The sequence below is a fragment of the Ictalurus furcatus genome, chromosome 19, assembly GCF_023375685.1.
Source record: "Ictalurus furcatus strain D&B chromosome 19, Billie_1.0, whole genome shotgun sequence".
Taxonomy (NCBI): Eukaryota; Metazoa; Chordata; class Actinopteri; order Siluriformes; family Ictaluridae; genus Ictalurus; species Ictalurus furcatus.
Genome location: NC_071273.1, coordinates 10,817,539 through 10,844,188, shown reverse-complemented (window position 1 = coordinate 10,844,188; position 26,650 = coordinate 10,817,539). Strand labels below are relative to the sequence as shown.

General features: G+C 40.9%; 1 protein-coding gene across 12 annotated transcripts in view; it reads right to left on the bottom strand.

Annotated features, from left to right (window-relative positions):
- celf2 (cugbp, Elav-like family member 2) overlaps positions 1-26,650 on the bottom strand; it is a 177,652-nt gene that overhangs the window by 14,335 nt on the left and 136,667 nt on the right. For 2 of the 12 annotated variants that reach the window (XM_053650245.1, XM_053650233.1), the window contains exons 6-11: positions 25,420-25,499; positions 15,946-16,149; positions 13,968-14,031; positions 7,637-7,771; positions 6,428-6,553; positions 1,757-1,930 (exon numbers count right to left, since the gene is read on the bottom strand). In XM_053650245.1, the coding sequence (XP_053506220.1) occupies positions 1,757-1,930; positions 6,428-6,553; positions 7,637-7,771; positions 13,968-14,031; positions 15,946-16,149; positions 25,420-25,499 (783 nt within the window). Of the gene's footprint in view, positions 1-1,756; positions 1,931-6,427; positions 6,557-7,636; positions 7,772-13,967; positions 14,032-15,945; positions 16,150-25,419; positions 25,500-26,650 lie in introns of all 12 variants that reach the window. The other 10 variants (XM_053650243.1, XM_053650234.1, XM_053650235.1 and 7 more) reach the window with 10 other exon arrangements.

Sequence of the window (26,650 nt, the reverse complement as noted above, 5' to 3'; positions counted from 1 at the left end):
TGTGTGCTACTGCAGGATGGTCTACGCCACACACATTCATTCGTTATTACAGCCTGGATATTCATTCCACCCCGGGCTCGAGTGTCTTGCAGTGACCCTTGGGCTTAGGTCTTTTTGAACAGGCCGTACCCTCGGCATGACGGAGTGGGTATTCTCGTTCCCATACTGTTATGCTAAATGCAATGTCGAAGTTCCCTTTGAAAGGGAACGTCGGGGTTACGCATGTAACCCTGTTCCCTGAGAAGGGAACGAGACATTGCGTAGCTTTGTGATACCAGGGCAGGCCTGTGAATTGCGTCTTCACTTCAGGTAACAGAGGAAACCCCCGAAGCATGGGGAGAACATGCAAACTCTGCACACACAGGGCAGAGGTTGGATTCAGACCCCCAACCCCGGAGGTGCAAGGAAAACGTTTTAACATCCAAAGTGATCATAGTGTATGAATGGGTGTGCAAATGTGCATGTGATTGTGCCCTGAGATGGGTTGACACTCCGAGGACACACATAGTGCCCTCCACTAATATTGGCACCCTTGGTAAACATGAGCAAAGAAGGCTGTGAAAAATTGTCTTTATTGTTGAACCTTTTGATCTTTTGTTAGAAAAATCACAAAAACACTCTGCTCTCATGGATATCAAATAATTGCAAACAAAACATGTTTATCAAAAAAATATATTTTTGTTAAATATGTGTGCAAAAATTATTGGCACCCTTTTAGCCAATACTTTCTGCTACCTCCCTTTGCCTAGATAACAGCTCTGAGTCTTCTCCTATAATGCCTGATGAGGTTGGAGAAATGTTCATCTGACCATAGAACCCGATCCCATTTGAAGTTCCAGTAGTGTCTGGCAAACTGAAGATGCTTGAGTTTGTTTTTGGATGAGAGTAGAAGCTTTTTTGTCTTGAAACCCTTCCAAACAACTTGTGGTGATGTAAGTGACTTCAGATTGTAGTTTTGGAGACTTTCTGACACCAAGACGCAACTAACTTCTGCAATTCTCCAGCTGTGATCCTTGGAGATTTTTTGGCCACTTGAACCATCCTCTTCACAGTGTAGCGAGAGAATATAGACTCATGTCCAATTCGAGGTTGATTCATAATATTTCCAGTTGACTGAAACTTCTTAATTATTGCCCTGATGGTGGAAATGGGCATTTTCAATGCTTGTGCTATTTTCTTATAGTCACTTCCCATTTTGTGAAGCTCAACAACCTTTTGCTGCACATCACAGCTATATTCCTCTGTCTTACCCATTGTTATGAATGACTAAGGGAATTTGGCCTATGTGTTACCTAATATTTATACCCCTGTGAAACAGGAAGTCATGGTTGAACAATGTCCCTTTCCTTGTTACCCAGGTGTACTAAAAATAATTCAAATAAATTTTTCTCATATAAATTGATAGGGGTGCCAATAATTGTTGCACACCTATATTTAACAAAGATTTTTTTTCGATAAACCTGTGTTGATCAAAAGATCTAAAAGTTAAACAATAAACACAATTTTTCACAGCCTTCTTTGCTCATATTTACCAAGGATGCCAATATTAGTGGAGGGACTGTTTCTGTGTGTGTGTGTGTGTGTGTGTGTGTGAGTGAGTGAGTATGTTCATAGATGTGTGTGAGCGTATGTGTTTATGTAGGTTTATATTAATCTCTTAATGAGGACGCCAGTCTGTTCACATACCTGCATCATAAGGACCAAACACTCTGTGGGGACTACAATATGTGTGTCCGTGTGTGTGCTCCTTCCTCACCCTCTTTCTGGCTCCCGGCGGCGCTCTGCTGCTGAAGTAAGCTCTGGCTGTAGAGTGTGGGCAGGGCGGCGGCGGCATACTGCTGGATTCCTGAGTAAGCCTGAGTGAGGGCATCCATGGGGCCGGCCGAGCCGCCGCCATTCAGGGCAGCCACACCTGAGAGCATGTGAGCAACTTTACATAAAACCCAACAATAAAGAAGAAAGAAGTGCACTTACTCATTAGCGCTTGGGACTGAGGGGAAGTGTTTTTTCATTATTATTATTTTTTTTAACTACATCACACACAAAAGAACAAGCAAGACAATATACACACCACAGGTGTACAAGACACAATACTAAACCGACGCAAACAATACACACATCAGACAACACACAAGGATCAATTCAGACTTTAATGAAATGTACTTCATTTCCTCGTACCTCAATTCTGAGCTAACTAATTAGGAAAATGTATAGCTGCAAGTTTAGCATCATGCAAATTACATGTCAAAATCTCACACATCCGTCTTCAAAGATTTAATATAACTCAGTCAGCCCAACAATGCACCTCATTTACTGTATCCATCTATAAACTAATTAATTTACTCGTAAATTGTCCGTAGGAGAATTTCGACAAGAAATGTCCTATTCATGAAACGCCAGTTTGGAAAAATTACTAGAGCTTCTGAGCTGATTAAGGAAGTTCACTGATGAGAATCTCAGTTGATCATCATGAATGACTGCAGCGTTATTTACGGATTAGGCTGTTAAGTTTAATTGGCTGATTTATCTTCATAACACATATGAATTTAACAATAATTTTCTGACGCTCATTCGAAAAAAAGCAATCCAAAACAACTATTACATTAGGATAATAGAAACGGCACACTATAACAGGAGGAAGCGTTAGTGTGTATCTTTAGAGTGCTGACACACTGCAATAGCTGAGCTGGCATCACTGGAATATTTAGCAATACCTCAATTTTTGTAAATCTCAGGAATTTATTTGTAGTCTGGTTTGGCCTATGAAAACGTTCATACACAACTTTATTAAATGACCGGTACATGGGGTCCATTGTGTATGCAGATTATAGTGTATATTGAAATCTCAGCCTGTTCAATCTAACTGAATTATATTATTATCGTGGGTCACTTCTAAAGCCTGCAAAAATAAAAATATAAATAAATAAATAAACACCTCTGGCGTACTGACACTAATGCTTGCATGCTGTCATGTAATATCAGAGAAGGAACTCTGGACTACAGTTCCCAGCAGCTGCACCTCACTGCATCACGATCACATGCACCTGAATTACGTTCATGTTAACGAGCACTTATGTGTATACTAGCCACAGTTTCCACTGCGCTCCTTGTCTTGCGTTTGTCGGGATTATGGTCTTTGTTTAATATTGATTCTTTGCCTTAGTTTTCGCCACAAGTTCTATAGTTACTGTTTTGCGTTTGTTTGTATTTTCAATTAAAATCTAATCTGCTCTTGCATCCATCTCCGCCACTAAATCGTGACACAAGGTGACACCAAATGATGTGCTAAAGATAAGAATAGCACTGCAACGACCTGTTTAGTGGTCGACCAATTGAGCGGTTTTGCTGAATAATTGGCACCGGTAACTTATTTCTGGAACTATCGGTTATCGGCAAAAACCCACGCCGATAGTTTTTCCCGGTTGCGTGAACGGACTCTTCTGAGAAGAGATCGCTGTCGTTATACGGTATGAGAGCGGCCTCTAGAGGTGAAATAAAAACTATTATATAAATAACAAATTTAGTTGTGTTATTTGAAATGTTTTTTGATTAATTTTGGATGTCTCTATTTTTATTTGTTATTTGGGGTGTTACTTTTTGGCTCAGTTTGGATGTATATCTTTTATTTACTTTAATATTTATTACTAGTTAATATATATATTATTTATATATTTATTTCATTAAAAAAAAGTACAGTACATTTTCACGGTGCAGACAGTACTGTTTATTTTTGTAATAAAGTTCAGCAATATTTTACTTTGAGCATTTCATTCAGTATCAATTTAAAATCAATTTATCGGTTGATTAATCGGATATCGGCGGGTAGGTACTGCCCTGCTTGGTTATCAGTATCGGTAAAATCCAGTACCGGTAGACCTCTAGACCTTTTGTACATTTTTATAAAGCAACAGCACCAGAAACCAGATGACTATTTTGTTTTCGATGAACTCAATACGATGTGAGTGTGCTAGGCTGTAAGTTTCACCATGTCTTGGTTCCACTTGGGGCTAAAAGAAAAGCTGTACATTTCATTTTTATGTTTTTTGTTTTTGCTGAATAATCACTCACGTTATACAGTTTACAACACATTACAAGACACTCAGTTCACACATAAGAACAGCTCACAATCAGCAACAATAAAGAGTGCTGTTACACACCCACATCAAGCTTACACACAAGATAAAGAACATGTATCACACAGCAGTGTAAGCAAGTGGAAACCGTAGCCAACACATGCAAGCAACATCACAACGGCAGCACGTCACTATCGCCATCTTATCTTATCACCGCATCACAACATCAAGAACTATTCCCAAACGTCCGTTTCCATTCTCCATTTTAATTCGTTTCAGTCATCAACCCATTCAGCTTCTAAATGAACAAAACGTTTCATAAACAAAACGGAAGAATTGTTAATTACATTAATTGTATGTACTATCTCTCTATCCTGCAATCTACAGACTACTTACTCCACCGGCATGTGAGAAAACCCATCCTCTGTTCTAAACCTATACATCTTCAGCCCTATTATTCAGCAACTATTATTCTGTAACGTATAGAAAAGCCGTGCAGTTATGAGAAGTCCGGATGTGCAAATGGGAGATCATTTACTTCTTTATCTTGAAGAAACATGATTGTTTATAACGCGCTTTTCGTTTCAAAGTGTATGGAGAACGGCACCGAAATCTCTGCTTCCTGCCAGCAGACCCACCGGTGAGATGTGAGAACGCAAGAACTCAGGAGGAGGTCTACTAAGGATAAGAGCTGGGATGCGGTTTCATTAGATGTGTGTGTGCGTGTTTGTGTATGTAATGACTGATTCTTGCATATTTACTGACTGGCCTTTTGGCTTGACGTCCTGCAAACAATAAATGATGAGCAGGGTGCTTCAACCGCAGCTCTCTCATTTATCCTGCAATAATTACAATACTGACCTTTACTATTCAATTAAACTATATGGCCTTTATAATGAGCAGTGTGTGTGTGTGTGTGTGTGTGTGTGTGTGTGTGTGTGTGTGTGTGTATGTGTGTGTGTATGTGTGTGCGCACGTGTATCTATTGGAAAGTCATTTCAATTAATGTAAAACGGATGATGTGGCGTTTTGGAAAAGCCTGATTTATAAAACCAGTAACCTGTTGGAAAGGTCATTTTGGGAAAATGCAGACATCCAGGTCAGGTCATCCACACACACACACACACACACACACACACACACACACACTTCAGCCTACCAATTTAAAAAGTAACATATGAGGCCCTAAGCTATTGTGCTCTGAATTACAGACACTAATCACGCAGTTGAATGGGCGCCAACGGACACGTGAACACGTCCTCCTTTCTGGATAAGTGCTGCACACATCACCACAAACGCACACTCACACAAAGCTAACAGTCTTACAAACAAGCCTAGAGAAACAAAGAGAGAAAGAGCGATGGATTTGCCAGGCATCTGGTTTGTGAAGGTGTGTGTGGAGACAGGGTGAAGAGGAGTTTGCTAAATGTGTATACACACACACACACACACACACACACACACACACACACACACACACTAATTCTATCTTTATGGGGTATTTGCATTAACTTGTGGGTTACTGTAGATAAATAATTCTACAAGGACATTTAACCCTGACCTCAGTCTACATCTTTTCATTTATTTTCTCCCTCTGTTTTTAATAAATAACATTTTTTGTAAAATAGCATTTATGGACCAGACGAAACATTGTGTCTATATATATATATATATATATATATATATATATATATATATATATATATATATATATATATATATATATTTACTGCTGCAGACAGAGTGAATGTTCGCAGTAGCACTACTCTGTGATGAGGAGAAACATCATTTTCTCATAAACCTCAGACAAAGACAAAAACGTAAAAATGGTCATTGGATATATGTATAAAATTAATGAAATTATTCCAAGTTAAATGTTTAGGATAGGTGATATTTTCAGGCGACACGACAAGGGTCATTTGGCCAAAATGTTTAAGGAACATGATGCAAAAATACGTCAAGAGAATTAACCTAGGACTCTAAAGCATTTTAATGTGGATTAACTTTCAGATACGTAAATATTTGTACAAAATCTGACTCATATTTGAGCAGTGAAATTTGTTCTGGCACAAATAATCCCAGTCAATTCTGACTTCAGTGAATGAACAGGACTCCAGATGATAAACTGATCATTCAGATCCTGAATAAGAAACACAAAAATACATAAACAAAAACACACACATAGAGACGCTAGACATACAAACAGCAAACTCCTATCGTACCCAGAGAGATGCCTATTTTATGTCAGATTGTTTTGTTTTGTTTTGTTTTTGTGTGTGTGTGTGAGTGGGCATCTCTCCGGGCGCGTGTATGCGTGGGATGGGATGGGTGAGGCGGATGAGGTTTATACTCACTGTTGACGCTACCTGCTAGTGCATTAATGTTGTTGAGGCCCACTGTGGCCCCGGCGAGTCCTTGCAGGGTTCCCAAAGAGCCGAGAGAACCCATTGCTCCGGCACTCGAGTTAGCTGTGGAACCTGCTGCTGACACAGAGAGAGAGCGAGAAAGAGAGAGAGAGAGAGAGAGAGAGAGAGAGAGAGAGAGAGAAAATATACACAGAGAGAGGTATAGAGAAAGTGGTAGAGAACAAGAGGCACGGATTTAAGAAAAATGCAAGAGAGAGTGAGAGAGACACAGAGAGAGGGAGACAGAAAAAGAGAGAGAGAGGGAGAGAGAGAGAGAGAGAGGGAGAGAGAGAGAGAGAGAGGGAGAGAGAGAGGGAGAGCGAGAGACAGAAAGAAAGAGAGAGAGACAGAAAGAGAGAGAGAGAGAGGGAGATGGAGAGATACACAGAGAGCAAGCCAGAAAGAGAGAGCAAGAGGGAGGGAGAGAGTGAGAGAGAGAGAGAGAGAGAGAGAGAGAGAGAGAGAGAGAGAGTGTCACACCATTGAGTGTATTTAAGTATGGTACAGAAATGTAAACACTTACATTTTTAATATTCAGAGATGTCTGACACACACACACATGTGGAGGAAAGGAGGGACGCAACACAAGATCAGGAAAATGATAATGATGATGAATTTAAACAGAGGTCATGGTGAGAAACAGTGTTATGTGCACACTTTCTTACTTTAAGGCTGTTCTGTAGAAAGATGGATATAGAAGGAGAGACAGAGAGAGAGCAAGAGAGAGAGAGAGAGAGAGAGAGAGAGCGAGAGAGAGAGGGTTACGAGAAGGGTGCCAGTGTGAGATGAAATGAGAATCATGTAAAAAGCAATACACTCTGTGAAAATGACTCCAACACTCTAAACTCGCACCTCTCCCAGGAAGCCTTTCCAAAAATACTTCTGCCCTTTTCTAAGAGTTTCGGCAGCAACCAAAGACGCAGTAATAGCTACAGAACCTGACAAAATGCCTAAACGGGGAGATACAAGGACAAAACGGAAGGACAGACACGTGCCCATGTCTGCGTAGGCTCTCTGATGCAATGACTAAAGTACGAGGATGTGGATGAAAGCGACTCGATGGAGGGAGAGGAAAAAAAAACGTGACGGCTGTAGTGCTGATGCTACAACAGTGAGAATGATGACGATGACGATGAAGGCTAGGCGGCCGCCGGTTACCTGGGCTGGCCAGGGCTCCCAGGGAGCCTGTGCTGGAGGTCAGGGCACTAGCGGTGGACGGGCTGGCCGAGCTCTGAGCTGCCGCGGCGGCCGCTGCTAGAGTGGCCAGATTCTGTAACTGCAGAGCGTTCATACCTGAAGAGAGAGAGAGAGTCAGCCATCGTGGGAGTGTGTGTGGCTGAGCAACAACATGGATGCTGGCGTGTTAACACACACTGATCTCAGCGCGGGGGTCCTGAGTGCTCCAGAGGGTGAACGAGTAGGCACTGGAGTGTGTGATGTTAATTGACTAATGTAAAAAAGGAATGGCCATGCACGTGGTGTGTGACTGACTAGGTGTGTGCGTAAAACGTTTTGACGTGTATGTGTCAACTAATTTTAAGGTGATAAATTGCAAAGTGTGTGTAGGAGAGAGGAAGTGAGTATTTGAGTGTGTATGCAATTGAAACATCCTGGTAAGTGTGTGTCTACTAATTACAAAAAGTGTGTCTAAGTGTGTGTGTGTGTGTGTACTCGGGGAGGAGACAGTGTGAGTCAGAATGCTTTATATAGCACACAATGCTTATATACGATAAGCATTGTGTGTGTGTGTATATATATTATATATTTATGTGTGTATATATATATATATATATATATATACACACACCGATACACACTCTCAATAAATATATTGTACTGTATAAGTTAAACAGAAACACACACACAGAGCAGAGACACACAAGTTAACACACCCCGACTACACTACATGTAGGAGTAAGAGCCCTAATGCCTCACAAGAAGCCAAGACAAACCCTGTACCCCAGATTGCATACTTCTGCACAAACCAGTCAAAAGAATAGCGCACATTTGGTAGCTAGTTTTATGTATTATTCTGACATGCTATTTAGTGCAGCGTATGCTGGTTGGTGCAAACTAGCTTAGCTGCATCGCTACAATATACAGTTAAACGCTGAGAATCTGCTTAAATGACTTTCTCGAAAATTGAAACGATCTGCTTGTCCATTTCATTGCAAAAACATTGCCGCATATAACAGTAAAGAAATGGTGAAGCAGTGGTTTTGAGTTTCGCTTCTCCTGCAATGATTTTCCAGAAAAGCCTCTTAGCACCAATTCAGCATGCTCACTCGCCACTGGCAAGGACTAACTAGTGAGCAGAAGACGGTACAAATACACAGATGACACTCAGCCGCAGATGTTTGACAGCATGCCGCAGCCGGGAAATGGCTCGGTTTGTAAGAACCATTACACTCCGGGCTTCTAAATCGTCTGCAGAAGCAGGAACGAGCTTCAAAACAGCAGAAAGATGGTGAAAAATGTATTTCTTAGCAGGTGGCGCATCACATGTTTTTCATTCATGAGTGAAAGCGTGTGACAAGTCTTTGAACCAAGATGTCACTGCAAAACTCCTGATGACGAGGATTCGTTGAGATCGTACTCGATGATTAAAAATCTCCAAGTCTATCAGAAACTGGGATAATTTACAAGCCAAGATATATCCCGCTTGGTTCCCTCAATCAGGGACCAGACAAGAATGACTTCCAGGGATCAGATGGATCCACTGATGCAGACAAAAGGAATAGTTTTTATCCTATTAACACAAATGTGCTCATTTATTGGGTACCTACATTGTACCAGCACGCATAGGCCATTTTATTGGTTACACCAACTGTGGTGGAAGATACACCAATCAGCAATAACATTAAAACCACCTGACTAATATTGTGTAGGTCCCCCTTGTGCCATCAAAACAGCAATGTCCCATTGAGGCATGGACTCCACAAGACCTCTGAAGGTGTTCTGTGGGATCTGGCACCAAGACGTTAGCACCAGATCCTTTAAGTCCTGTAAGTTGCGAGGTGGGGAGTCCATGGTTTGGACTTGTTTGTCCAGCACGTCCAACAGATACTCGACTGGATTGAGATCCGGGGAATTTTGAGGCCAAGCCAACACCTTGAACTCTTTCACATGTTCTTCAAACCATTCCTGAACAACTTCTGCAGTGTGGTGAGACGCATTATCCTACTGAAAGAGGACACTGACATTAGGGAATACCGTTGCTATGAAGTCGTGTAGTTGCTCTGCAGCAATGTTTAGGTAGGTGGTACGTGTCAAAGTAACATCCACATGAATGCCAGGACCCAAGATTTCTGACTCCGCCGGCTTTCCTTCTTCTCATAGTGCATTCTGGTGCCATCTCTTTCCCAGGTAAGCGACGCACGCACACTCGGCCATCCACATGATGTAAAAGAAAATGTAATTCATCAGACCAGGCCACCTTCTTCCATTGCTCATTGGTCCAGATCTGATTGGCCCATTGTAGGTGGTTTTGGTGGTGGTCCGGGGTTAGCATGGGTGCTCTGACCGGTCTTCTTCTCGCAGTGGTTTATATGTTATGGCTGATCGGTGGATACAATTACTGAGTGCAGCCTCTGTGCCTTGTTTATCAATGGAAATTGACTAAAATGGGAAGGGACTACCACTGACCACAACAGGTCCATAACCCAAATAGAGGGTTGCTTTAGAGCTATGCATGTGATTGTGTTTTTAAGCCGTTACCCTTTTCCATAGACTCTCCCATACGCATGAGAGTAAATACATATTGCATCTGCATTTCCTTTGTTGCGTCCTGCAGGTCCCATAGGATCCTAGTACTGATGTCCACCACAACCATTACAATATATATTGCACCTATATGTACATGTCACTCCTAGTATTAGTTATCACAAGGGAATTTGCTCAGGGAATCCTTGAACGTCGACATTTTCAGTAACTAATGAAGATCAATGTAATAAATAAATAAAAAGATCATATTGGACCCCTGAGGACTGGTCTATGGTGAGAGAACAGGATTGGATATGAGAAGTGTTCACTGGCAGAAAGCTTTGACTGCTTCATGTAGATTGGGCACTGGAGACTATAGATCAGTGTTTGTATTTTGTCTGGTGCATACTGTGCGACTCCTTCTTACACAAAAACACCAACCAGGAAACAAAGGGATGAGTGCCAATCTTGGATCGTGCTTTGTACAAGTAAAGGAGAGGAAAGAAGCCGAGATTTATGCAGTTCTTATGAAGGTATATCTCCAGTAGGAGTGCAACAAAATGCCACTATCTGGATCTGGATCTGTTTAGTGTTACAAATATATTCGTATCTGAAGTGGGCGTGGCCTAAACCAGGTTTATTTACTTAATAACTGTAAATGCATCGTTCATGTTTACTTTAATGTGGAAAAAACTGGTATGTTGTGAAGTCTATGTGTGTGTGTGTGTGTGTGTGTGTGTCAGAGGCCAAGAGGCTGAGAAGAGAAAGAAGCTGTGTGGAAAAAAAGGATTTGCTGGAGGAAGCAGCAGGCGAACAGGCGGTTAAGGAGCTCTTTTGTGCTTCTGAATAGACTTGAAATCGCAGCCGGGTTTTTGGGGGCATTTGTATGTATGTGTGTGTTTATGTGTTTAAAAATGCCCGCTGATTAGCTGGCACACGGTGAGACTGGTGGTCAAGGAGGACAATTACAGAAGTTGTAAGAAATTCTGTGCACGCAATTTTATAAGTGTAAATCTTTATGTATGTATGTATGCGTGTATGTGTATGTGTAGGTGTGTGTGTGTGTGTGTGTGTATATACAAGAGAGGGCGAAAACAAGAAATTCAGCACGTGGGAGGAGGATGTGTGAGAAAATGTGTTTTCGCATGTGAGAGAAAAGGAATGTTGCAAAAGTGGGAGTGAAAACGTGTGTGTATATATATATATATATATATGTGTGTGTGTGTGCGTGTGTGTGAGTGCGTTTGAGAGTTTCTTCAAGATCCCAGAAGACAGAGGGTGGTCAGTGGGGAGATTTCACTAGCTCTTAGTGCTCAGTGTGTGTTTCAGAGCTCCTTATGGCTTGTAGCTCCACCCACACCAGATGTCAGCTGTACACAGCGCCTGCCAATCACGGCCTGTTGCCAGGCGACAGATGGAAGGATCCAACTGAGATGCACAATTCAACTGAGAGAAGGCGCTAAGATCTTGGTGAGCTCACGGGCTCCTGCTGGTTTGTACCACATGAAGTTGAGGACACACACACACATACATGCTCTCACACACGCACACACACACACACACATTTTTTACAGTTGGACCGGAATAAAAAATCCTCTCTGTGTGCTGATTATGTTTAAGTGGTGTTATTATCCTTACAGGAAGAAAACTAAGGTGTATGTATGGTACATAAGATACATGAGACTAGATATTACAGTTTACTTTTCATATATGTGAGTTGCCCTAACATTAGGAATCACTTTGCCCTGGAAGCACATTTTGAGTTTTCTACATTGCCGTAAAGAGGAAAATCCGACTTTCATCAAACCTTGTTTTGGGGAAACAAACCGCCTGTGGTATTTATTTATTTATTTATTTTTGTGAAAATATTCACGATAAAATATTTATAAAGCATTCTTAGCACATTTAGTTAATAGTGACAAAAACATGAAGTGTACACTGGCACAGTCTGCTTGCTTGTCTCATGTATGAGGAAGAAGCTCTTGGGATCTGCATTGCAATATACTTAAAATGAATATTTCCAAAATTTCAAAGAGCGTAGCATTAACGGTCACGTAATATTTCAGTTGCAAGTATGAAATTACTTGTTTAATTTTTTAATACAAGCTGTCAAGACCGCTGGCTTTTATTATACAAGCTACAGGCATTTATTCTCCATTTTGGTTTGTTTTTAATGTGCGGTTATTAAAAATGATAATTTTCCAAATTAAAGCAAAAAGTTGTTTCATACTTAAAAATATAATGGTCAGACTGGGTACGATGAGTACAACACTAGTTTTCTGGTGTAACAAAGTTAAAAAATCCATAGTACAATATATTAGATATATAACCAATAAATTAATTTATTAAAGTTATACTGCCTACACCCTAATCAAGCTTGGATAATGGTTGCATAATGCCTTGCTCAAATGAACTTGTGAGCTAGTCCTCCAACTAGCCATGTTAGTATTTTACAAGTACTTTAAATTGTTAAATTGATGCCACATATCACTCCCTTATCATGTCCTCCATCATATTGTAATTTTGATCTTGCTTCATGCAGAATGTCATGGGTGCAGTTGAAAAACAAAACAAAAGAGGGATCGTAAAAAAAAAATGCATTTTGTTTTTTATTTAGTACTGCCCTGAATAAGCAGTGGCTATATGATCCGTTTTTTCACACTGAGGACAACTGAGGGACTCTTCCACAGCTATTACAAAAGGTACACACATTCACTGATGCTCAAGAAGGTTACACGATACGTTAACAGCCAGGGGGTGTAAACTTTTGAACAGGATGATTTTGTTTAAAGATCTTTTTTTTTTCATTTAGTACCGCACTTCAGAAGCTACATAGGATATTTACATGTTTCCCAGAACACAAATTATTAACAATTTACACCATTCATCCTGTTCAAAAGTTTACACCCCCTTGGATCTTAATGTATCGTGTTGCGCTCTTGAGAATTGATGAATGTTTTCACCTTTTGTAATAGTCATGTACGAGTTCCTCAGTCGTCCGAAGTGTGTAAAGACGGATCTCAGCATCATATAGTCACCGTTGGAAAGGGGTCAAATATGCCGAAGATGCTGGAAAAGAAAAGAATGTGCAGGACAATGCAAATATTCACAAGCAAACCATTTCCATGATCGTTCCATAAAGTGAACTGACATCTTCACCAAACTGTCATGGCTGAGACCTCTGAGACTTACATACATCAAAAGGACCCAATCCACAGCATGGACAAAATGACCCAGATTATGTCCTTTAAAGTGCGATGAAACGCTTTAGCGCATTTGCAAGCCTTAAAAAAAAAAAGGAAAAAAAAACCAGAGGAGCTGCAGATTGCTGAACACCGGAGGATTCATTTGGGGCACCTTGCCGAAATTTAGGACACTTTTCTAAAAGCGCACCCAGGAGTAATGCCAAGGGCTCGGCAGAATTGTCAGGCAACACTGACATCAGGAAGGTTCACGATTCGTTCTCATTATTTCGTATATCTTTTTCATTGATTCGTTCATTTCTTCAGGGTCAGGGTCACACTGGATCCAGAGCATATCATGAGAACGCTAGGTGCGACATAGGAACACACCTTGGATCCAAGTCCACATACCAACATCTCTAACACCCACTCCCTGATTCTTACTACTGATCTTAAATCTATTATACAGAAAAGGTCATGCTGGCGTTTCAATGATCCAGAACGAGAATGGTTTAGTGATGGGAGTTTAGAAGAAGGGTTAAATTGGACTTTACAGGGTTACACGCTGGGACACATAGGTCAAGAATCAACAGAAATCAACTTACCTGCCATCTGCTGGATCCCACTGAACGCTCCTAGATTACTGGACGAGGTCGCCTGCTGTAGCAACTACAGAGAGACACAGAAAAAGAGAAAGAGAGATGGAAAACCAGGTCAGCAGAAAATCAGAGCACGACAGACATCATGACAGATTTGCTCAAAGCAGAACTCATGCCCAAAGCGTGAGGAAATGCAGAGCCGCACATGTATTACACGCATGTAATACCAAGTAAGCACCTCCTGTTGTTTAACTTAACACAGGCCTTTCAGCAAGACCATTAACCCTCAATTGTTTGGATTGTTTTATTAAAAGAAAACCTGTGCTGATTGAATCCATTCATGCATTTTCTGCTCCGCTTATCCTACACAGGGTTGTGGGGGAGCCTGGAGACTACCCCATGAAACCCGGGACACAAAGCAGGGGACACCTTGGACGAGATGCCAACCCATCGCAATTGCACACACTACAGACAATTTAGAAATGCCAAACAGCCTACAACGTGTGTCTTTGGACTGGCAAAAGAAACCGGATTACGTGGAGGAAGCCCCCGAAGCACGGGGAGAGCATGCACTCCACACACACAGGGCAGAGGCAGGATTCAACCCCCCAACCCCAGAGGCATGAGGCAAACGTGCTAGCCACTAAGCCACCGTGACCTGCTGAAAGAATGCATATAAATGATGATTATACAGTCAAGTAGCGATCATGTGCAAGAAAAGGATACTAAACAGTACCGTCAGAGACCCTCGGGGATAAACTATAAGAGCCAGGCTCAGGGAACTGGAGTCTGTTACCCTTAAGAGTTTTGACAGGAAGTCTTAAACAATGTAGGGAATGGTAAACAAATACATTCTGCTATAATACTCAATTCTAGACATAGTCTCTGTTCTACTGAATCTAACACACTTCATGAAGAGTCACACATTCAGAGCACAGTGAGCAAAAACACTTAAAAAAAAGAAATTTATACCGTTTTAGATCGGTAACAGTAAGAACTAGCAACAAAAAGCCAAAATCACAGACCAGAGGCGTGTCTTTGAGTTTATATGCATATAAAACCAAGCAGGAATAAGGATTGATAATCGCATGTGTGTATTATCTCGTGCTGTGTTAGCCAGCTAACTAACATTACAGGAGTTCTGAGAGGATTTTAAAGTCATATTCATATGTGGCTCATAAAAGCATTTCTGATATATACTGGCTGCCTAGTCAGAATTATTTAGAGTTCACGGTGTGGGCTTAAAAAAAAAAAAAAGGTCTATTTGTCACACTCAGAAACATGCCCATGGGTCTGCGTTTTTCTTCTTGTGTAGCCTTGTTGCATAGAACGTAAACACTACTAGAAGAAACTAAAAGAGCAGAAAGCTTGACTAAAGGTCAAAGGTGCTTAGTTAAAGGTTAAAAATGATCAAGATTGCTCATAGGCTAAAGACTCACAGGCTATTGCTTGCTAAGCACTGGTATAAGGAAGTATGGGAAAGAAAGAAGATGGAGGAGGAAGAGATGACGGTGAGCCGCTTTTTTTACTTCATCCCATTGACCTAGGTGAGGTTTTTTTTTTTTTAAATCCTGGATATTTAAATGGAGGGTGTGGTCTAACTAAAAAACAACAACAAACAAACAAACAAAAAAACCTTAACAAATGCAAATGACTCTAGAACCAAGATTGTAAAAAAAAAAAAAAAAAAAAAAAAAAAAAATTCTGAAAAAAATAAAGAATAAAAAATCTACAAAATAAACACCTCACCCAAATTATCATTTGCTAAAAAGAGAGGATTAACTTGGCTATCACTTCAGAAAGTCATCGCAATTCTCTTCAGTCTTTTGTGTCTTATCCAATTAGCACCTTCATCCTGACGTTATTGGGAATACAAGCTGGCGGAAAGACAGAAATAGCAAAAGGGAAATGCGAGAAGACGAGGTGTCTTGCTACAAGAGAGTGGGCGGAGCCTGAAGAGTGAGGGGCTGAGACATTGACTGACTGTGGTGCTGATGGGCGTGGCCGAGTGGGTGTGGCCTCTTACTGCCAGGTACTGCGGGGTGAGGCCGGTCAGGCCGGTCAAACTGCCCCAGGCAGAGGCGCTGTTCAGCTGCTGCATCTGCTGGGCTAACTGCTGCTGCAGCCGCCGCTGCTCCTTATCCTTCTGAGTGTCGGCAAACTTCACCACCATGGGGGAGGAGCATCCCTGTACACACACAAACAGAGAAAGGGAGAAAGAGAGAGGTTAGAAAGTAAGTGGAAGAGATGAAGAAGATATAGGACCATAAGATGAATGTATGGAGAGTCAAGAGATCAAGGGAAAGACAGCAGGAGGAAGGCAGGAAGGGGGGGGGGGGGGCGTAGGAGAAACAGGTGAGAGTGAGACAGTAAAAGCAATGGAGGGTGAGACAGGATGAGACAGTGAAATAGGAAAATGGAGGCAAATGCATGGAAGAATTAAAGGGAAAGGGGCCAGAGAGAAAAGGCAAGGCAAGAGGGAGAGAGGTAGGGATGGAGGTGATAGGTATGAAGGAAGAAACAGAGGTGGAATTGAAGGAATGGAGGGAGAAAGGGAGCGAGAACGAGAGATGGAGGGCAAATTAGGAAGAAAGAAAGCGACGAGAGGAGGAAAAAGGACAATTAAGTATAACTGGGTATTTACAAAAAGCTATAACATTATCACACACACACACACACACACACACACACACACACACACACAGGAGTAGAGGGAGTGTAGGTAGAGACAAGGGGCTGTGTGTACGAGTTGAGAAGGTGCTATTATTTCCCCAGAAAGCGATTTCCCGCTTTATAAAGCGATTTCATCATCATGTGCTTCAGAGCGCACGCGAGAGTGAGAGTGTGTGAGAGAGTGAGTGTGTGTGTGAGAAAGAGAGAGAGAGAGAGACTCTGCCCACAGTACATCTGTGCTAATCTGTCTCTCACACATATACTCAAACACCTCAGAGAGCAGCCTATAATGCCTAAAGCCCTAAGGGTCTGCACTGAGAGTACACAATAGAGCACATAATGAGTGCATGTGTGTGTGTGCTTGTGTATGTATGAGCGTGATTGTGTGTGTGAGAGTGTACAACAAGAGTGCAAGCGTGTATCAGTCCTATATTACAACATGTTCCTGCCTGGCCTCTGTTGATTTCTCTCTCCTAACACTAGCGAGTATTAAAGCAGTTTAAGTGACTCTCCATAGATTATCTTCTCAGCTCTTGTACGAATAACACTACTCTCACACACACTCTAACTCAACCTCAACCGGGAGAATGTCATGACGGGAAAACATGGCTATTTTTCAGTATGAGTTGCTGGTAAACAGTGACTGTTGAACATGAAAGTTTACATTAAAAAGGTGTGTACATTCACAAAATGGCAGGTAAGAAGCAATGGTCAGCACTAGGCTCCTGACTAGCTGCAACTACTGATTATTTAGTAAAATTATACTATATTACATTATTTGGCAGAGACCCTTATCCAAAGCAATTTACAATGATCTCATTTATATAAGTGAGCAGTTGAGGGTTAAGAGCCTTGCTGAAGGCCCAACAGTGGCAGCTTGGTAGTGCTGGGATCTGAACTCACAACCTTCCAATCAGAAGTCCATCATCTTAACCACTGAGCTACCAATTCCCTGTAATCTGCGTGTACAGTGGCTAAGTGGTTAGCATGTTTGCCTTGCCCCTCCAGGGTTGGGGGTTTGAATCCACTTTCTGCCCTGTGTGCATGGAGTTTGCATGGGGGTTTCATCTGGGTACTCCAGTTTCCTCCCCCAGTCCAAAGACATGCGTTGTAGGCTGATTGGAATCTCTAAATTGTCCATAGTGTGTGAATGTCTGTGATTGTGCCCTGGAATGGGTTGCCATCCCATCCAAGGTGTCCCATGCCTGGTGCACCGAGTTCCCTGGGATAGACTCCAGGCCCCCCACGACTTTGTGTAGGATAAGCGGTTTGGAAAAATGGATGGCTGGATGGATACTACATACCAAAGTATACCAGCATTTCAATCAACTAATTAATGAGGCGTAATTACATACTATACAATACTGATAACATTTATCTGACAATCTGTCAATATTATTAAGTACTTATGTCATTTAAATACAAATAAAATATATAATGAAGGCCAAAATACCCTGGTGGACTTAAAATGTTAAAATTAAACAATCAGATGCTAATCAGGTTTGAGGTGAATCATTATCAGTGTGGAATCGCCTCCGAAGCTTTTGGGACCGACTCTTTCTTATGCTGCGTCCCAATTAGCTTACTCTCTGTCCTAAATAGTATCCGAGTTTAGAACGAATGTGTCCCAAATCGTAGTATGTTGAAATGAGATGGATGGTGTACTATTTCTGGTAGATCCATGGACACTTTTTCAGCCAATAATGCCCACAACTCCTTGTGTGATGGAGGAGGAGGTTTGTGCCGGTTTGCTTTGTGAATTCAAGGCCAAATCAAATGTGAACAAATAAATCAAGGGAATATGGTAAATTAAACTATATAGTATACATTATATAAGGAATAATGAATGAAGACCCACCGTGGCCCTGTGTGTGTGGAGTTTGCATGTTCTCCCCGTGCTGCGGGGGTTTCCTCCGGGTACTCCGGTTTCCTACCCCAGTCCAAAGACATGCATGGTAGGCTGATTGGCATGTCCAAAGTGTCCGTAGTGTATGAATGGGTGTCTGAATGTGTATGTGATTGTGCACTGCGATGGATTGGGACCCTGTCCAGGGTGTACCCTGCCTTGTGCCCGATGCTCCCTGGGATAGGCTCCAGGTTATCCCATGACCCTGAAGGAAGGATAAGCGGTATAGAAGATGGATGGATGGATAATGAATGAAGAAAAGCTGAACCGCAGCGAGGAGTGTGTTTACCGTGACAGTGTACGTAACTAGGCAACAACGTTACATGACGTGTTAGTATGTCCCGGTACTTGCGTACTCTTTTACTACACACTAAAAAGTATGTACTTTTTCCTTCACAAAAAGAGTACTTACTTTTAGTGCATAGTATAAGTTGGGCAATTGAGATACAGCATTCATTTTCAGTTCCTGAAATCAGGGAATCGACTCACAGCACCTTTGATGTGAACAGAAAGCAGCTTCGTGTCACAACCTGACATGTTAAAATATATATTTGCATATGTTAGGAAAATGAAATGATTCAGGGTTTATCAACACTACTGAACTTGTGCTTGATATATCACTGAGGTAGCGTGTACCACAGTATGCGTCATAACTTACACCAGCTAATCGATAATGAAATCCATTGCTGACTATTTTTTATCATACAATTTGATCAATTTTGTCGATTAGTTAGTGTAACCCTACTCAGTATTGCAAACTCCACCCCTATTTAGAAAATAAAACCTGCTCTGTTTCCTCCAATGAAAATTTCATGACAAGTTTAATCACTCATTTAAAATAAAAAATAAAAATACACTACTCTAATGGGAACATGAACAATAATAAAAGATATTTTCTTAGTACCATATGACAATTATATAACTACTGTAACGTGCTGACATTGCCAAATGATACAACATCAAAACATGGTTCTCCGTCAGGACTAACTGAGGGCAACATCAGAGCCAATCACACTACAAACTGCATTTCTGGAGTGTGCGCAAGCATTTAATAGGTAAAAAAAAGTAGCCACACACACTCTGAGCAGACGACACGTTTCTTGTTCCATTGGCAAGATCGATTTTTTTTTTCCTACTCCAAATGAGGAATGGATAAAAATAAAATAAAAAAATTTTAAAAAAGGAATGAGATTGTGCCTGAGGTGTCAGTCAAGTGATTCCATCTTGGGCCACGCATCTCAAGAGACCTAAAAATCTCATTACTCCCTCACACACACACACACACACACACACACACACACACACACACACACACACACACACACTACTTGTTTTGCTTGCTCATTCTTGCAGCTGTCTCGTTACCCTCAAATTGTGACTTACACATGCGCCGTGGTCTGAAGCTGAGGTTTAAGGGACTACAATCCAACATTAAAGCTACATTATTAGCACTGAATAATAATTAGCAAATAATTAGCTTAGCAAACGGCACAGCTTTGTACTAGCCGAATGTTAATTATCAGTTACACAACATATCATCATAATCAACACACACATTAAATGCTTTAAACTGTTGTCACTACCCTAAAGTCGCTCTTTCATATTTGTTCAAATGAAGGAACCTTCTAAAGACAGCTGTCCTAATGCTGCCTTTTAAATGGGACAGACAACATATTACCCGTTAAAGAGTTCTGTGGGTTGATGTATTTTTGTAGGCCAACCCGGAAGTTAGCACCACCCTGGTTCCCTCAACAAAAAGCCAATAGGACTTTTTCATTGGCTTTTAGATTATTGCAGAAAATCAGCTCTGTGGCCAACAAAGGTTTATGATTCTTACACGTTGTTTTCAGCAAGATAATCATCACAAATGAAAACAACTTTGATGAACTTTGAAGCCTAAATACAATCGCCAGAAGTAAAAATCTAAAGTTATATATAGGTTATAAATGAACTATACCACAGTCACATGACTTCAACATCACCAGCACTAAGCTTCCGATAGAATAATAATAAAAAAAAACACTACAATTGGAAAATACTATAAATTAATAAGTTGGAAAGTTTGAGTTGGAATAGTTTGCAAGAGCGTGAGTACAAACACAACGAGGCATTGTCTGTTCGGCGTGATGTCGTTTAATGTCCATGATAAAACACGTAAAAGCTTAACAGAATCACGAGTGGGATTTTACTGATGTATTTTATGTCGTAGAATAAAACTTGAAAATATACTGAGCTTGTGTTAACCACAGACCTTATTTCAGGTCTTTAACCAAAAACCCATTTTAAAAAAAACAAATGAAAAACAAACAAACATTGACTTCAGGACGATGGAAGCAGAAGTGCTAAAATGCTAACTCGTTTCTGGGTTTTAGGACTCATTCCTGCAGCACCCTATACTGCAATACCATACAATATATAATTGACTACGGCTATGAAAAACCTTTTCAGTGTTCCACACTACTTACTGTGATTTTATTACATCATCCAGGTGGTAATATTACACTACATCTTGATTCATTTCTTGAGTATAAACGTACTACTTGCACTAATAAATACCCAATTAATATATGCTACAAAAATTTGAAATGTTTTTGTAAGTATCTAATATTTTTCAAGAGAAAATCACAAATATTAGATTATTCAGCCTATTCTGAGAAATCTTCACCAGTCATGCATCACAATGAACATTTCTGGCTGAAACCGAAATTCCAGGACACACAGGACCGAAAATCAAAACTAACAACCTTTCTTTCAGTAGTAAAAGGGAGGGCTATAATGTCTATAGCCAGATGCTTATGAATGTGAGCTGCATGTACAGTGGTCTCCACTAATATTGGCATGCCTGTTAAATATGAGCAAAGAAGGCTGTGAAAAAATTGTCTTTATTGTTTAACCTTTTGATCAAAAAATTCACAACAAATACTTTGCTCTCAATGATATCAAACAATTCCAAACAAAACACAGGTTTATCCAAAAAAATCTTGTTAAATATAGGCGTGCAACAATTATTGGCACCCTTTATTCAATACTCTGTGCTACCTCCATTTGCCAAGATAACAGCTCTGAGTCTTCTCCTATAATGCCTGATGAGGTGGGAGAATACATGGCAAGGGATCTGAGACCATTCCTCCATATAGAATCTCTCTAGATCCTTCACATTTCGAGGTACCCACTGGAGGACTCTCCTCTTCAGTTCACCCCGGAGGTTTTCTATGGGTTTCAGGTCAGGGGACTGGGATGGTCATGGCAGGACCTTGATATTGTGGTCAGTAAACCATTTTTGTGTTGATATTGATGTATGTTTTGGATCATTGTCCTGCTGGCCTATTTTAAGCTCTCGGGAAGAGGCAGTCAGGTTTTCATTTAATATCCGTTGATATTTGCTAGAGTCCATGATGCCATGTATCCTAACAAAATGTCCAGGTCCTCTGGCAGAAAAACAGCCCCAAAACATTAAAGAGTCACCACCATATTTAACCGTGGGCACGAGGTACTTTTCCATATGGCTACCTCACTGTGTGCGCCAAAACCACCTCTGGTGTTTATTGCCAAAAAGCTCTATTTTGGTTTCATCTGACCATGGAACCCGATCCCACTAGTAAGGGTGCCAATACTAGTAGAGGGCACTGTATTTTTTACATCTCTGGTAAACAAAAAAAAACAGCATATACTAGGCACTTGGCGTAATGCTTTCAACATACTCGATTAGCCTACAAAATCCAACGTTGATAACTGAGAATATTGCAGTGACATATTATTTGCAGCGATACTTCATGCCTAGGCACTCTTTGCTTGTAAATATTCAAAAACTGTGGCTACCGATGGTGTCAGACTGCTAGCTGGGGCTTTCTGTTTCTCTCCTGTGGTTTTGCTGTATTCGGCATATTGAGCAGGATGCTGTGTGCTCACGAAGTAAAGTAGTAGAGTAGTCATAATGGGGAAGTCATTAGGGATTTGACCTTCTCTTGATACTTGGCATTAACAGCTATTACAAACTGTTTGTCTAATGTCCCTGATAGAAAGTCCCGTAAAAACCAAAAGTGTCATCTTTGACCATTTTAGCTGAACATTTTGGGTTGGTGCATCTACAACTATTTCTTATTATTAATTTTAAGCAGAAAAATTTTGTTTATTAGCAAATAATTTAGCTTCTTGGTAGAAATAAACACTTTAAAATCTTTCTACCAATAGAACAAGACAAAGCTTGACATAAGTACAAAATATCTATAAATCTATCTATAAATATCTATAGGCTTAAACATGCTATATTTGTCTTAAATATTTTGAACATATCTATTTCCTCCCGGAACGCTGCATACGTCAGAACCCTGGAATGGTGACAATATATCGGAGTGTCCACCTTAAGTGTGTGTTTTAAATATCGTGATGCATCATAAAACCAATTACTGGTATATGCCTACTTCGTAGCTCTGGAGAAGGAATTAGTTATTTGTAAATGTACACTGATCAGCCATAACATTATAACCACTGAGAGGTGAAGTGAATAACACTGATTATCTTCATACAGTGGCACCTGTCAAGGGGTGGGATATATTAGGCAGGAAGTGAATAGTCAGCTGTCAAAGTTGATGTGTCGGAAAGCAGGAAAAATGGGCAAGCGTAAGGATCTGAGCGACTCTGATAAGGGCCAAATTGTGATGGCTAGACGACTGGGTCAGAGCATCTCCAAAACGGCAGGTCTTGTGGAGTCTTTCCTGTATGCAGTGGTTAGTACCTACCAAAAGTGGTCCAAGGAAGGACATCTGGTGAACTGGCGACAGAGTCATGGGCGCCCAAGGCTTATTGATGTGTGTGGACAGTGAAGGTTAGCTTGTCTGGTCTGATCCTACAGAAGAGCTACTGTAGCCCAAATTGCTATGAAAGAAAGGTGTGCATCACTGTATATGGGGCTGTGTAGCTGCAAACTGGCCAGACTGGTCAGATACCACAGCACACCTTCAGACGTCTTGTGGAGTCCATGCCTCGACGGGTCAGAGCTGTTTGGACAGCACAATGGAGACCTACACAATATTTTGAATGTTATGGCTGATCTGTGTATTTACTTATTAATTAAGTATGGTTATCCTACAACTATAAGTAAATGTCAAGCCAGCTTTTAAATACAATTTTAAAAGCACCTGTCATAATTTGACAATATCAATTGTCACTGTGTGCTATCTGTGTGCTTGGATGCTGGTTTAATAGGACACATACATACGCACACAAACACAATCACAGACACACACACAAACATAATCCAACTGCATACATACATACATACATAAATAAAGAAAGGGCTGAGAAAGAAATGAGAGAGAGAGAAAGAGAAGCAAACAGAGCAGATCAAACAGGGGAGTATATCTGGGGATATACGGGGGCAAACTACAACCCTTAAAATAGCCCTCAGAGAGAAAACTAAACAAACACACTGTGTGTGTGTGCGCATGTGCGCCTGTCACATCGGTTTTCATTAAGTCGTGACATTCAGAAAGGCCACAAATTCCTCTGTGCGAGAAGAGAGGGGGAAGTGCGCGAACACAAGGGGCTCTGACGAAAAATAAACAACAAGCCTGGAACAATTTAGTCGCCTGGAATTACTTTCGCCTGAGAATAGGAAACGACCAGGAAAAAACAAAACAAAACAAAACAAAAAAAGCTAACACACACACACACACACACGGCAATTTGGACTCTTTTTCACCACAAACAGGTTAGGTAATTAACAGTGTCCTGTAATTGGCTTGGTTAAGGCTTGGCCACAAAAACATGTTGTAAATATTCACAATAGGGACGTCAAAATAACATTTCAATAGCATTATTAAAGCTTTTATTATGTTTACAATATTATCCCCAAATATAATAGAATTATCCCCTGTGAAACGTTGGCAAACATTTCTTATGTAGAACAAATGCATTATATTATATGCATTAGGTGATATTGAATTAATTTAGAATGTCCTTTTCAAATTCGTAATGTTTTACGTTAAACCCTACTTGAAAATATGTGCCCTTGTATGCATACTTTGTTCTACTGTTTAGTCGCTGACATCTAGCTGATTAATAGGCAGACTTTCAAAGAGTGTATTTCGTTATTTGAAGTAATTAGAAAAAGAATTTTAAGGTTACTGGTGGTAGGAAATGTGTCTGTGGCAAGAATTAGACATACATACACACAGGCTCTGTATAAGACGGCTGTCAGCTCTCCATCAGTGGAGTGACATTTTGACAGGCAGGAAGATGGACAGCTAAACACTAAGGACGCGGAGAGTGCTATTACAAATGTGTTATTAAAACGTCTCGGATGTGGCGAGTGCATGACGCGGCTAATGGCAGCCTGCTTTCACCCAGGGGTCCTTCCTGACACCCACGGGTGGTCATGGCACTGCCTGTTTCAGCTGACACTGAATTTCCAGTCTTTCTCTCTCACGTTGTCTGTATCTCTCTCGTTCATTTTTAAAGTTTTGTCCTACTTTAGTGTAAGTTTGAAGCGACAGACTTTTGGCTGACAGTTGGAGCTGTGATACTGGCCAAAAAGAGACTGAGGCGTGTGAGAGACAGGAAGAGATAGTGAGAGTGAAAAAAAAAGAGAGAGAGAAGGATAGCATAAGAGAAAGAGAGAGAGACAGTGTGGGAGAGTGGAAGAAGTGGCGAGACAGATGGGAGGGAGAGAGGTGGAGAGAGGGGGAAAATGTGAGAGGAGAGGACTGATGAGATTGTGACAGACAGGACAGAGTGATAGAAAGAAGGATGAGAAGAGAAAATAATGATAGGCAGCTGAAGAGAGAGAGAGAGAGAAGAGAAAAGAGAGAGAGAGAGCGAGAGTAAGAGCGCGAGAGAGAGAGAGAGAGAGAGAGAGAGAGAGGGACGAGAGTACAGTACCTCCATGGTCTGAGACTGATGCATGGCTTTGATTGCATTCTGTGCCATAGCCCTGGTAGAAAACGTGACAAACGCACATCCTGCAGGAAGGGAACGAAGAAGGGAGGTAGGGTGGGAGGGAGGGAGGGAGGGAGGGAACGAGGGAACGAGGGAGGAAGAGAGACAAGAGAGAAAAAAAAACAAAAGAAACAAGACAAAAGGGTTGGACAGGTCGTTATAAAGCCAAAAAACAAAGATTGTACAGAGAAGAAAGGCAGACAGAACTTACTGCAAAAGTGGCTTAGAGTAGAACATTCAACAACATTTAACAACAATCAACACTCAACTCTTACCTTCAACACTGAACACACTGAACATCAGAGGAACACAATATAACACACAATCAGTATGAGTATAGTTGTGTTTATGAGTTTAGTGAAGTAGATTTCAATGCACAAAGCTGTCAAACTGCTGTGTAGTACACATCCACACAGGCAAGCTTTCTCTCTCTCTCTCTCTCTCTCACACACACACACACACACACACACACACTCTATAAACGATATATGAGTGCAGAAGACAGACAGAAATGTGTTTCTGACATTTCCAGCTTCTTTGTTACTCTTTCAATGCACTGTTACATCTAACAGGATGAAAAACTCCTTTGACAATGACTGACTGACACGACTGTTCATCGTCGTCACCTACGACTACTCAATTACTCATCCCCAACCCTAATTTCAACTCTGTAAATGTAAATTTGACTAAACCAGTTCTTCCAATCAGAGCAAATGAGTGCTATTTCTGTTTTCTTGAAATGTCTTGCTACTACTAGGGTTTCTGCTCTTATCATCACCCTTCCTGTCTGTACATACTGTCAGTATCCTTTTGGGAATATTGAAACTGTGCTCTCTTTTGTCTGCCACTCTTAGCGTTGATTAGCATTTTAAGATAGAAGCTCATACCAGTGCCACTGGTGTAGGAAGTAGTTGAGTAGTTGACCTGTCCTCACTTACCAGATTGGTCTCAAGGCTGGTAAAATCCATCATTATGCTATCTTTGTTTTTTTTGTTGTTGTTGCAAATTTCAGCTCTATGCTAGTCTTGTTCAGTGTCGATATTAGCTTTATGCAAGCCTTGTACATTGTGGAATTCAGCTCTACGCTAGTCTTATGCATTGCGGATTTTGATCTCTTTTGCTAGTCATGAACATTGTGGATTTAAACTCTATGGAAACCATGTACATTATTTAT